Raw genomic sequence first — 14724 nt, 5'->3', positions numbered from 1 at the left:
CAAAGAAAAAACGATTTCTTCATATACCATTTCCACCTCTCTAGGTCATCCAGTCTGCCAACCTTGGCAGGAAGTACTCGGCTCCCAGCCAGCTGTGTGCCAGCAGCCTTGGAGGTTCCGGCCACCTCCCCACCAACTCCACCACCACCGCTGCTACCTCTCTGGCCGCTCGCAAGGGCTCCCTGTGCCACCCCCCAGCTGCCTCCTCCACTGGGCCTCAACCTGCCCACTTCATCCCCTACACACCCACCCCCGCCTACAGCGCACAATGGTCCGGTCCGACCCAGCACCAGGCCAACCCCCCCAACCAGCCTGGGCCTCTACTGGTCAGCACCTCTCAGCCCTTAGGCCCCTACCCCACCACGGTGTCTGGACAGGGCCAAGGGGGGCCGCTCCAGGCTTTCCATCTGACCAACGCTCTGCAGAAGTCTGTGAGCAACCCAGGAGGACCCAACCTAAGGACCACGTAGGGCTAAGGGGGGAGGGCTGGTTTGAATCACGGCCCGCGACTGGACTGAACTGGACTGGTTTGGAACAAGAGTGTTATGATGCGCTTGATTGGCCTGGAATGGGATGGAAGAAGTGTTGAAGTGTGTTGAGCAAGGAGTTTGAAATGACAGAAGCTGACCTGAGAAAAAAGGAAATGGAAGAGGCAAGAATAAATCAGGAAAGCGACCATCTACGCTATTGTGTGACAGCCAGCCAAATGCTCAAGGATAAAAGGACAGACTCATGAGTGCAGTGTTAAAAGGCCAAAGAGGTATTGACAGGGCGTGGGATTGGTGGTAATATTTTGTTTGTGTGTGAGGTATCATGTATAGGCACTTAACGTTTCATGCTCTAAATGAAGTGAAAAAGTATTGTGAGAAAGTGAAGTGGGGAGATGTTGCATCAGGTTGAGAAAGGAGGAATGTGGTGGCCAGTCTTTACAAAAAAAATCGACTTGTGTCCAAACAGCACCTCATAATAGATTCTAATCCTGTAGTTGCTTGAAATATTTCACACTTTTAAGGTATCAAGCTCTCAAAGAAGATGGCACTCTATAAAGAGGGCAACTTGTGGATACAGTGGACGGAGAATGGCTGGCCATCACATTAAGGATGTCTTTTTTTTTTCGGTGTAAACATCAGACCAAGCGCATGAGGCAATGTCACTCTGGAATCAAGCTGCGGCAGTGTTCCTGCCAGCAGTTTGCATCATTTTGCGCCCCCCCCCCCCTAACTTGTAAGAAAGGAGGGGAGATTTTTCTTCACGGAACAGAATTTGGATATTTTTTCTTAACTATTTAAAAGCACAAAAAAATATATAATAATATTAATAATAATAAATCAAATGCCCCCTTTAGCATTTGGAGCTGAGCTGACCTCAAGCCTGCTTTCAGAGTAGGCAGAGTCCGGTCCTCATTGGGGTCTTTCTCGTCAGCTTGAGAGAGAACAAATCATGACAGCTACTCCTCTGTCACCTCCTCTCTCCCGTTCCTCCCTCGTTCTGACACAACCATTCAAACAGGTGTGGATAGAGGGAGGGAGTGAGAGAGAGGGGGGGGAGAAAGAAGATGAGCAGCAAGAGAGTGTCTGTTTTCAATAGCAGTCAGACACCTCATCAGTCTCGTCTTCCCCTGCTTACGTTTAGAGGCGTGTGCACCGTGGCTAAAGAACTAAATGGACAAGACACCTCTTCCTCCGTCTACGTCTCTCTGTTGCCATTTGAAGCAATAACAGCAGAAAACTTTTAGAGAAGAAGAAGACAAAAACATGAGAACTGGGTGTGAACAAGTGGCCTTGTTATCAGAATAGAGTCCCTGTACAGTTTGTGTGTCTTTGTTTATTTTTTTAGACTGTCAGCTATGATGATTCCATTTTGTTTTTTGTTGTTGTTTTTTTGGGGTTTGTTTTGCTCGCTGCCCCCAGCTAGCAATCTGACACACACACACACACACACACACACACACACACACACAGTATGTGACATTCATATAAATACACACACCTGCATACACACACAAGAGGCGTAGCAGCCGTTTAACACACACACAGATCCACAGACTAATGCCTCAGTTCTCCCTATCATCATTAGGTTGCTTTCAACGTTTTTGTGTTGAAATGATTGCAATGTACATTATTGTCAGAGTTATTGTTGTTTATGGTTATTATTCTATTTAAAAAAAGAAACAAAAAACAAGAGTGCGTTCTGTCGATGGACCTGTTATACGAGCACATCGCTGTACGATGTGGAAACACTGTGATTTACTGTCGTTTAGTACTAGCCTCAATGTTGTTGGACAACATTAGTTTTTAGGGTGAAATGTCACAAAAACAAAAGCATATAGAGAACGGTTAGCGGTCCTTTGGCTTTCAATTCACTGCTTTCAGCAAATGGATTCTCATCATTATGTGAAAAATTGAAAGTCCCTCTTTTCAATAATCGTCCTCACAAGCAGTCACTGAAGACAAAAATCCGAAACCAAATGCCTTAAAGACAACTACTCAACTGCAGTGTCAGTTCATCTTCATGACTGATTTGAATTGAAAGCCAAAAATGACCTCCGAGCCGAAATATAAAGACAAACCGGGGGTGAACGGCAGGATAGTTGATATTTAGATAATAAAGTAATGCTAGCTATTTTTTGTTTTGTTTTCTTAATACAGTACTCATATATCAGACACTTTAAATAGCCCTCCTCTTCCCTTTCTCCCCTGGTGTTTGTTAGATGAATGTGAATGTATAAACCAATGGTGTCCATTGTAATGTACTTGAAAATGTATTTTGATTTTTTTTGCTTTCTTTCGCTTCCCCACCCCACCTAGAGCCTCCGGTGAATACTGGAGGTAATTACTAGTGCCTTGCATCCCTCCTGTTTATTGTTTTGTGGACGGTTGAGGACTTGGGTTAAAGCGAGCACACTTGGCAGCGCGTGTGAGGAATGTTGGGAGGTGTGTCCCTTTTTGAAGTCAGTGGTGATGATGTGACCTGAGCTTAGTGGAGCAGGTATACAGTAGATTGGCGGAGAATAACAGTAATAGTGGCTGTTGGTAGCTGCTACTGTGTGTGCTATAGCTGGTTTGTGGTCAATTTATCTTTGAGTGATAACCCCAAGAAATCAGAATGTTTCCCTTGTGTTGTGTTAAAACAATGAAAACTATTTACCATAGACCCTAAACAAATGAGCCTTACTTTCCTGCCATGTGCACCAGTGAGATTGACCCACAGAGGATTGAAAAAGGCCATTGAAGTCAGTGTCGTTTATGTGAAGTGAGGCCTATTGCTGTGCTTTACCCACACCAGGCCTGACTGTCCAAGGCCCGGTAACACCACCAACGTTGATGAAAGACGGAGAGAAAATTTGAGTCCATCAGGGTTTTTAATGTAGATATTAGGGATGAAAAGAAATGGGTGGGGTTATTTTTTCATTTTTTAGGAGAGAGTTAAAGATTGTAAATTGAAGCTTGGACCACTCTGTACTTTATAAGAGTCCCTTCCCATGCAGTTGCAGGATACAGGCAGAAGGGGGCACAGTGTTACAAGGAATTAAAGTTAATCTCTTTTAATGTTGGCCTCACTACAGTGTAATGTAACAGAAGAACCCAATAATAACTCTCCAATCTTCATCAGATTGGTGCACATAACTAAGGCCCGCCCACATGAAACCAGTGGGTAGAGATCAGAAAATTTGAAGAAATACAGACATTTCTCATGTCAAACAACAGCGTAGAGATGTGAGCAAAAGCAGCATTAGAATATACATATTTCAAAAGAGCACTACCGTTGTACTGGAGCCATCTTCCTCCTCAAGTATTGGTATCCCTCTTGGAAAATGTTGGCCATCTGCATTTATGAGGCCAGCAGATTTGGTTGGGGATGCTTCCGCATCAGAGCATTGCTGCTATTGTGTGGGGGGAAGCATGTCTGCAATAGTATGAATATTGGCTCATCGATTCCTGTTCCCACTGTATGTTTCTGAAGCTGCCCCATTGAGGTCCAACGTTTTATCCACAGATTAATGACAGTAAACCAGAAGTTTAAAAGTACAGTATTTTAGCATGAGGGCATCACAGTACTAGAGTTGGTTATGATGATTAAACTGGTAGTGATGATGGGAGCTGGTTTTAAATCCAAGGCCTTTCATACGCCGTCCTGTTTTTCCTCTCTGGTACAAACTTTGACATTCACTTAAACATTTTACTTTTTGCTGTTTTCCATTTTTTTTTCTGTGAATATTTTTTTTCTGGATTCACATCAAAACATGAATAGGTTACTTTGAAAAATGTATTTCAATTCAATTTCTCATGAATAATATTGCAACATTTTTTTTCTACTAGGCAAGTTTGGTTGAAAGCTGTGAATAATCATTGAGCCACTTTGCTTTATTTCTGGTCGTGAGCGTTCTGTTCTTATCATGATCTTTTCAAAGAAGTCAAACCTTTAATAATGCCTTCCCCTCAGTGCCATTTGACTCTTCGTCAGTGGAGTGGAAACATCAGAATAAAAAAAGGGTGTAATTACCTGCTTTTTACTCACTGGAGCTGTTTTTGGTTGCCGGGTAACAATCCTGGATTGTGACTTTGAAATTGCTCAAGCCTCAAAGGATTCCCACAGTAGAGGTTTGAAAACATGTTGCTGTGTCTCTACTACATCTTTAATATGAAAAGAATGCCAAATGCAATGCAATATTATTTAAAATTACAGTATGCTACCAAGCTCTGGGGTTAAAGTTGGATTTGACATTTAGTCATGTTTATTTTTTAAGAGTTGTATTGGAGGACTCTTACTGTGAAAGGCTTAAGAGTTATCCAGTGCCGGCGCTCTTATTGTGAAGTTTCCTGAAGTTAAAGTGGAAAAGTAGGATGCTTTTTCTGGTGACACACAAGCAGTGTAGCAATAGTTGTTGTTTTTAACTCACTCTCATTACATTCAGTTTCTGTTTTCACAGTTTTTGCTTGTTGAGGACTAACTAACCTTTTTATGCTTTTTTTATGTACAAGTGCCCACATGTACAAAATGCCTTTCAGTGCACCAACAGATCAACACAACCATGCATACGCACACAGATTCACATCTCCACGCTGTGCATGTAGCTCGCTCCTGTGGAATGATGTTGATTCTCGTGCACGGTTTTCTTTTACAGACTGTTACTGAAAACATTTCTCTCAACATGTTGATTCTGTTTTCTCGTCTCACTGATGCTCTCACATTTTTTTTCTCACTCGTTTTATCGGCAGTTTTTAATGTCTTTAGCCGCTACCTAACTTAATTCAGTGGTTTCATTTTTTTTCTGTATTGTGTTTGACATTGTACACATTGTTGGTTAAAAGAAACACACATGGATGAATGAATGAAAGAAAGAAAAAAGAAACAAAAAAATTAAGCGTAGGGAGTCATTGGCAGCCTTTCAAGGTATGTTTTGCACTAAGTATAGAGTGTTCAAGCTTCATATTAAAAAAAGAAACTTTGCGCTTTGCGCTACAATACAATGAAATTTGTTACTTTATTTGTAAAAACTTAATAAATAAAAGTTGTTTAAATGATTGTAGTGACTGGACTTTCAATCTGTGAATATGTGGAATCAATTGAATCATGTATCTTTTTTGTTTGTGTTTGAATATCAAGTGCATTACATTTTTAACAGGATAATATAGCTTTGGATGAGTTTTAAAACTGCTTTGCACCTTTTTTTTTGTTTGAGTCCTACAGTGATCACACAGTATAAATGGCTCAGTCAGACTGGATTTGGCACAACTACCGGTAATGTTTCATAGTAACAATTATTCTCTTTTGTTGCAGTATTACTCGTCTCCACATGGCTGCAGCACTTACCTGTATTTACTATGTAACCTGCAGTACTTTGCTGTCTGTACAGGCCTCGTTCCTGTAATCCAGACCATATTACACAGTTTCTGATTCAGGGCCAATCAGGAAACAGCTCGTTATGATGTGCGAATCTGTCCTTAACATCTGTCACCATGGCCACTATGGTCAGCCCACAGAGAAAGAGGTCCAGAGGAAGGAAGGAAGGAAAAGGAGACCTACTGGTATTATAACAATACATTTCCATCATGTAGTCTTCCTGCAATGATATTAATACCGTGTTTAACAAAAGTTTTTAAGAGAGATTGGGAGCTATGCAGGAAGATATTTAGGAGTTATATTACATGTGGTGTGCCGTATTAGCCCTCAAACAATGTTGTCTTTTTTTGGAATGTAAGACCTTTTTTTACCAGTATCCAGTTTGTACTATTCTGGTCATGCTTAGGCAATAGTTATATTATAAATCCATCCTACATACAGCCCTAGTTTATTTGTATATTATTTTTATTTCTATATTATATTTTTATAATTATAGATGCTGTTCTGTTTTATGTATTAGATTCAAGAGAGAATAACGATAAGAAGGGATGATGGAAAAGGAAATGTGACAACCATGAGGTGAAACCAAACCATCAACTTCACTTACACACACACACAATGAACTACAAGGTCGCAGTCTCCTTTCAACACACATGTATTTGGCTTTTTTCAGCTGGTATATGAGCCAAATTAAATGTTAAGACTTAAAAATGTGAGTGTGGAAAAAAATATCAGCTCACACGCTGTTACCTTTTGACTGTGACTTCAAACAATGGTAGTATGATTCATTTCCTATTCATGTATGGATATTCCTGTTTTTCTTCCCAGCCTTGCAGGAAACGATCAAAATTTAGGGTCCTGTTTGTCTGGACAGCTCGGAAGTTTTGGAAGTGACCCTTTACTGTGTCCTGGGTACGGGAATGACCCTGCTTACACCAGCAACAGAGGTAAATAATGAAGAAGCAGTTAGTTGTTGGATGTATTGTATCTAGGAAGAAAAAAAGTAGTGCAGTAATGCCAAAAGAATGTTTGGGTTAGTGTTTGAGATGGTGTAGAAACAGTGTTATTATTACATAGTGTGTCCACCAGGAGTAGACTTTCCAACTGTAAAACGTCAGTGCATTTCTTGGTCACAATGCTTTAATGATAACATTTAAAGGATCCATATCAAACAGGGGTTGCTCCAGTTGTGCTTTTTTGTTGGAACAAAACTAAAAGGTATCAACACTGGCATTAGACTTAAACCAAGTATCCAATATTGAATGAAATCTAGAAAAATACTCAAAATTAAACTTAAGAATATCTAGGCTATATGAGTAAGAATTCTGGTCACAGTAAAATACATGTGTCTAAGGCGATCTCCTTTTCAAAGATTGCATCTGAAGGGGAAAGAGTTATTCAAGTAACACACTTCAGCATATTACCTTCATCAAGGTTAATGATACAGTACATGACACAGATACTTGTAATAAGCTATTTTACAGACATGGCCAACTGTAATATGAAAACAATAATATATAATATGCCCTCTCAAACAGCCCATGTGTACAGGGTAATTACACATAAATACAGGAAGTGATCCCCTTCACTTCTACACAGTGACACACTCTGACACTCATCCCAAGGAGGACATACATCTACTTATTTTAGTTGCCGTGACTAATTAGCAGACTAACATTAGAGTGTGCCTCTTTCTTCTATGGCGGGGTGAAATGAAAGGACACTCTGAGAGAGAGAGAAATGAGAAATGGTGGTGAGGGAGGGAGGTGGAGAAAGATGTTAGGGGAGTGGTGTGTGTGCGGTGGGGGGGGGGGGGGGGTCTTCAGATGTAATGTGTGTGGGAGAAGTTTCAAATGTGCAGACCGCAGCCAGAAAGAACAGCCAGTTCTATGATCCACTTTATGTAAATGATACCAGAATGAGCTGTATAAACCATTTCCTTGAATGAACATACTGCATTATGTGCATATAAAACATTTTAACTTGATATTCAGAATATTAAGCAAAAGTTAAGAAGCTTTGAGTTGTTCTATTCAGTAGATACATATCACTGGATACATGAAAACCTATACCTGTAGTGTGGTACTACAGTAAATTAAATGTAATTTGCATACATTCTCTGGGAACCATGATTGTCTGTGCTCTGTACTAAATTACCTATGCAATCGTTGCAATGGTTGTAGAGATATTTCAGTGTGGACTGAAGTGGTTAACAGTAGACCGACATTGCCACCCACAGAGACACACCACCTAAGTCTGATATGAATGTTGCAAGAAGAAAAAAAATCTCTATAACAAGCATGCATTTTGTAAATAACCTTTTTTATAAAATGACATATCTGAACCACAGATAACAGGTCAGCCATAATGCTAGTAGCACGTCACACTTTTGAAACCCTGTGGGGTCGTTACACAGCATGAAACAGGAAGTGGTCGCTGTTCAAAGTTTTTAGACTTTCACACAATGTCACAACAGCAAATAAATGAAACAGTCGATTAAACCCCTCCGTAGTGCAGCAAACAGTTAAGACAAACCTATACAGGGAAATCTAAGCTGTGGGACAATAAATAGTGTTTACTTTGAGACAGTGTGTTTATGGGAGATGTAGTTTTTAAATCAACAAGTGACAACTAATTCAGAAATGATTTATCCTTGTTTAACACAAGCATATGCAATAGTCCAAATGATAAGGTTTTTTCTAGTGTAAATTTTATATACCTCCAGTTTAAGCTTCATTGTCAGCTAAGCAGACTGAGTAATAGTGTTATTATCGAAACATTCACTACATTGGTCTTATATGTCATAACTAGTGTTGTTATTTTAGTGTCGGGACCAACTACTGATTGTTCTAAAAATATTACATACTGTAATCTTTTCTGTTGACCTTTGTTTTTAGTGATGGGCCTAATGAACGACTGTGTGTGTGTGTGTGTGTGTGTGTGTGTGTGTGTGTGTGTGTGTGTGTGTGTGTGTGTGTGTGTGTGTGTGTGTGTGTGTGTGTGTGTGTGTGTGTGTGTGTGTGTGTGTGTGTGTGTGTGTGTGTGTGTGTGTGTGTGTGTGTGTGTGTGTGTGTGTGTGTTTTCGACCACTGTTTACTAAACACTGTTCATACTTGCATTTCTTGTTCCTGCAAACACACCCTGTCTCTGATAGTGTGTTTAGTTGTGTCTTTGATACGATCATCTGATGTCAAGTTAAAATTACATATTTCCATGTATCCCAAAAGTCTTTTTATTAATACATGAAAATGTAAGACATCCAAAGTAAATGGACGTCCAACACTTAGATACCCCCCCACCCCCTCCCCTCTTCTGCTCATTTACTCATTAACATATTTGTTGCTTTCTAGCTACCCTTGAACCTGCCCTTGAATGAAGAATGTAACCTTTAACTGCAGCTGGACTGTGACCAGGATGTTACTGGAGTGGAACACTTATGCTGGCTGATGATCTTGGTAAATACAGGTTTGTTCTGACTCTGCTCAGTGGGTTCTCAGCAGCAATGGTGGTGGGCGTTTAAGAAAGGCTATTGTTTGCCTTTGTTTTGTAATTTCAATTTCAGTCCGAAAAAATCTTTATTTTCTCTTTCTTTATATTACTAAGGAAGTACATTTTTGCTTTTATCACATGGTACTTGGTGTTTACACATAAATCATGTGTTCTGATTGGTCAATCATGGGATTCTACGCTCAGATATTTCCAGCTAATGACTGCTGTCAAGGACAATTGACCGTTGCTAAGCTTGGACCTATGTCATTGTTTTGATGGATCACTTTCTGCCATATCAATCAACTTCTCTTGTACCTTGTGCTGTACGTCCAGGTGTTTTCTTGCAGTAGAATAAACCACTGAAACATTTCCTGGGCGCTTCTTGGGATGTAAACCATAGCGCCAGTTTCAGAGGGCGACACCAGTGTGTAAACGCTGCCATAATAAGAAATACAGAGAGAGGTTTTTGGAGCTAATTGTCTTTATCAACTTTGTGTCATCTCGTTTGGCAATGGCTTCAATGTAAGTGACATTTATTTATATTAAAAAGCTACACACTATAGCTTTAAGTGCATTTTATTGTAAAAATATATGGTAAAAACGGTGTGGTGGTGGTGACATCATTTTCATTTGGTCTCTAACATTGACATGAGACATTGTGTTTTAGGTTTTAAGGAAATTGATGAGCTGAATGTCTGCTGATTTGAAGGAAAATCCGGTCTTTTCCCTATGCCATAGCCATGATGTGTTTAGTGTAATGGTGTAGCTGTGTAAGCAGAGGCTGCAGGGTTGCCATTGTTGGCTCCTCCTGACTCACTACAGGTTCCTGCTGCTGTTTTCTTTGGCCGGAGAGCAGCTTTTCTCCCCTCCTCTATTTACACAGCCCAGATTAACATGGCACCGAGTTTTAAATGGAGCACCAATTTGTCTGCGGCAGAGTGTGTGTGCGTGTTTGTTTTTCTGTGTACATATGTATTTCAGTTCATTTTTTAGGGGGTAAAAGTGCGTGTCTACCTGGGCTTTATATTAAGTGCTATTTCCTTTTCTTGTGCGGTCTTGACCGTGTGTGTGCTGGTTTGTGTTTGTTTGTGTCAGACTAATGGGAGTGTGTGTGTGTTTTAAACAGGCTGGAGGAGATGGAGTGTAGCTGACCACAAACAAACACAGTCTATCTCTATACAGGCCGTCTAGCCAGCAGCCAGAAGATCCCCAGTTAAGCCTCTGGAACAGATACTTTGTCCTTCAAAAGTGCACCAGGCATTTTAATGACTTCAATTTAAACTTGATATGAAATGGAGAGGTGAGAAATGGTGGTGTGTTTTAAATAGCAGTTTGAATGATCTGGTTTAAACATTTTAGGTGGATCAGTGACATTTCTATTTGTGCCTTTTACATTTTAAACAGTCAGGTTAAAGCATTTCTAGGCTGACATAACATCACACATCTTAAGTTGGCCAAAACAAAAAGTGTGTCATACCATGAAAAACATTGATTTCCTTTTTTTTCTTTAAGAAGAAACATAAGAAGATTTTAGAGGGTTAGAGTGATTGCAGGAAATGAAATAAAGAGCAAAGGGAGACTTATAGCAAGTCATCCTGACAGGACCGAACCGGTTTCACACGAATAAGGAACCACACAAGGTTTTATTTTGATTTACCTCACACATCCATGTTTGATTATCTAATGATAGTACACCGAAAAGGCTCTTCTCTGTCTCATACTGTGGGCTTTGCGGTTTTCTGAACCCACAGCTTCCTTGCCAACTGCAAAGTGTGCTGTAAAAGTGCAAATTGACAGCCATAAACCATATCAGGAAAGATGTTGTGACAGAGAAAAGCCATGTCGCTGCCACTATACTGCAGAAAAAAAAGAGCATCAGTATTAAAAAGGAACGTGTCTTTTTCACGTTTGGGGCTAGGGAATATCTTGGAATGGACCTTATCCAAAGGGTAGAGTCATAACAATTAGTCCAACAAAAGGCGTGATATTAAAGTGTCTGGATTTCATTGGATAAAATGCAGAAAAAATAACCAGGTGACATATTTTTAAGACAATGGCGTGTTCAGTAACATAGGGGGGAATGCAGCTTCATCCTGTATTTCATGGAATCAAAATACACCCTTGGGTGAGATGTTGTCCCTAAACAAACATTAGCTAACTACAAATAAAGCCCCCATAACTCATTTACTGCAGGTACACACACACATAAACACATATCCTCAGAATCAAGATACTGATTAATATGTGTTGTGTTGCCATTACAGTGTGTGTGCCTGTGTGCACAGAGACATTGGCAACACTCTCTGTTTATATAATGTTAGGTGATTAGTGAACTGCAATTTTTTTTTCTAGGTGTGTGTGTGTGTGTGTGTGTGTGTGTGTGTGTGTGTGTGTTTCTGTCACCTTGTGTGTATGTTAGGGCTGGTTGTTTTATGGCCCAGAGAACTTTCAGATACAATCTGGCCTTGAAAAGCAGACTTTGCTATTATAAACCTGTTCCTTATTACAGTGGGCGAGGCAGTGTAGTGTGATGTACTATTTAGTCACAGTTGCTTATGTGTGCAGTGTCTGCAGATAGAGTGCAGTTTGTCTGATGTGACACAGGGAGCTCTGTGGTTAATGTTGTGATCTGTACATTAAATACTGTATGCAGTAAATGCAAGTTGACACACACACACACACACACACACACACACACACACACACACACACACACACACACACACACAGAGGCCAGTGTATCTGCTGAGTAGCCTTCTCTGCCAGCGGTAAAAAGCACTCAGTGTAATGTCCAGTTGTGTGAGTGGGCTGCTGTTGTATTGGTTTGGCTATAAATTATTTCACTATGAATTAAACATGATGGAGGTCCAATTGGCTGACCACAAAGACTCCCAATGTGCTGCTGACAAAGCGGCCTCTTATCTGCTCTAAAAAGTCACTTTCAGCCAGGATTTGTCTTTTATGTTTAGTCTTTGTTCAAATACATTGCAGTACAGTTACACAGCATTTCACTAAGTTAAGGAGCATGTCTTTAGTTACTGTCATTTTCTTGCAGAAGTGGTATATGGCTATTTTAATTTGAGGAACCCATCAACCCACACATCATCATCATCATCATCATCCATATCAAGTATCATATCCCTTGCGGCAGTGGCATATCTTAAACTGCCACTGCCGCAAGTAGCATAAAATGAAGTACTTCAAAATTGTGCTTTAGGCCTTGAGTGATGTCTCTTTTTCAACACTGGCATCAGGTGTCATAAATGTTTATATTGGCAGAAGATAGCAGCAGTAGAATAACAACATGGAGTAGCTAACACGAATACTGTTGTATGTCTTTTAGGAAGAAAAATAGCTATTGTTTCGTTAGTCCTTGCTTTTTATCTGCAAAGATATTATCATAGACTTTTACACTCCACACCTCAAACACTTTCCATTGACTGTATGACACCCACCGTCCCGTCCGCACGCGCGCGCGCACGCACACACACAAACACACACACACACACACACACACACACACACACACACACACACACACACACACACACACACACACACACACACACACACACACACACACACACACACACACAAACACACACACACACCGTCATTCTCTCAGACTCTCTCACTTCCTCCCTCTCTCTCTCTCTCTCTCTCTCTCTCTCTCTCTCTCTCTCTCTTTCTCTGTGTGACTGACGCTCGCGCAGAGTCCAGAGAGTATTGCTGACAGCTCGGAGCTGGCGCCGGTTCATCTCACCGTATCAGATATTTTCGCAGCCCTCGCGCGCTCTAAACTGCGCTGAAGAGGCGAGACGGTGGACTATTTACCGCCGTGTATCCTACGGCTTCAACCTTCACAGGAATACAGGAGTTTATTTGTTGTCTTCTATTGTTGAGTTTTATAGTAGAGGACATTTGCTACTGAAAGGAACGAGGAGACTTCTGTCAAAGTGAGTATACTGTAAGAAAATTGACCAACTCAGTCCAAACTTGAGAAAAGCAGCTGAGCTCTCGACAGTTATAAAGGAAAAGAAAAAAACTATAAGTAACCCAATATTTTCCTCAAGAGGATTTTCTCTCATGTAATTATTGATGGTATGCCTTTCTTCATCCATCCTTACTACTCCAGGATTTCTAGCCATTCCATACAAGTTATATGTGTACAGTAGCCTATAGTTGCCTGCAGGTAGCCTAAGACCCCAGTCTGTATTTGGACTAGATTTGGTCTTAAAACGGACAACACTGACCATACACTTGTGGTTTAGTTTTCAGCCAGAAGTCTGCTAGTATAGTGCAGACAAACCTTCGACACACACACTTACTTTAGCACACTTGTCTGGATGGTGCAGGGTGGTAATTTCCCTGCCATGCTGCCAGTCTGCAGAGCGGTGTAGAGCGTGTTGTGTGTTCCATTTCAAGCAGATTATGGGTGTTGATTTTCAGCAGTGGAGTCCCTGATATCTATTTACAATGTAAACTGTCTGCTGCTGAGAGAAAGGAGGAGGAGGAGGCTTCACACTCGGGGACCTCAAGACTTTAAATTAGTGGGAGGCATTCTGTTGCTCCCACCACCAAAGTCAATGTAACTACACTTTAAGAGGAGCCCCTAAGTAAGGCATCAAACCAGGCGGAGACAGGTGGCAGGCCCTTGCCAAGGTGGTGTGCCTGTCTTACTTTTCAAAGGCTTTTCCGTCTACAGGGAAAGTGTGATATTGTTTTACTATTTTACCAAATCAGCTTCTCGAGACGTAGCCTACCTTGACTTTTTTCTTGGAGGTCCTGATTAATAGAAACAAAACATAATAATTACGTCAAGAGCACTTTGGTACAAAGCAAATGTGCTATACAGATGAAATAAGGAAGACACCCTGATTATAAGCATACTGATAAATACTGTAGATACCGAAACATTGACTAGATAGTGTAAATGTATACCCGCCAGGCCACCGCAGGTCATGGTGTTTATTGCATAGTGACAAATTCAATTTCCAGGAAGTAAAGCCTGGAGATTCATGAATTGCCAAGCAGAAAAAAACACTTTAAAGTGTACATCTAAACATGAATGTCCTGATCATAACCTCAACTTCACCAGCGAACCACACACCCAAAATATAACGTGTTAATAACGCAAGGCTTTAGCTATCACTGGAACTGTAAAGTAATCCACTGACACTTGAATGTGGCACATTTTATCAATGTCATTACCAAGCAATAATGTTGGTCTGGTTAGGACAGTGATGATGTAGGTCATGAGGAAGTCCAAGCTTTGCCCTGTACTATAAACCTGCCCTGGTAAATGTTGCATTCATGTGTGTGTGTATGTGGGGGGGGGAGTTTAAGGGCAGTTGAGTTCGTGGTAGGATCAAATTTCTCTCTCAACCACTT

General features: G+C 40.7%; 2 protein-coding genes across 2 annotated transcripts in view; both read left to right on the top strand.

Annotated features, from left to right (window-relative positions):
- Positions 1–5506, top strand: part of wnk1b (WNK lysine deficient protein kinase 1b) — an 88070-nt gene extending 82564 nt beyond the window's left edge. The window contains exon 38 of the mRNA XM_080051164.1: positions 45–5506. Coding sequence (XP_079907290.1) covers positions 45–470 — 426 coding nt within the window. The 3' untranslated portion in view covers positions 471–5506. The remainder of the gene's footprint in view (positions 1–44) is intronic.
- Positions 5507–13245: 7739 nt separating this feature from the next.
- Positions 13246–14724, top strand: part of LOC307268507 (proline-rich protein 5-like) — a 14809-nt gene continuing 13330 nt past the window's right edge. Inside the window, exon 1 of the mRNA XM_080051167.1 lies at positions 13246–13289. The gene's annotated coding sequence lies outside the window, so the exon portion shown is untranslated. The remainder of the gene's footprint in view (positions 13290–14724) is intronic.

This window comes from Ammodytes marinus, assembly GCF_949987685.1.
Source record: "Ammodytes marinus genome assembly, chromosome: 22".
Lineage (NCBI taxonomy): Eukaryota > Metazoa > Chordata > Actinopteri > Uranoscopiformes > Ammodytidae > Ammodytes > Ammodytes marinus.
Note: the sequence above shows the minus strand (reverse complement) of the source record. Positions and strands in the feature narration are given on the sequence as shown.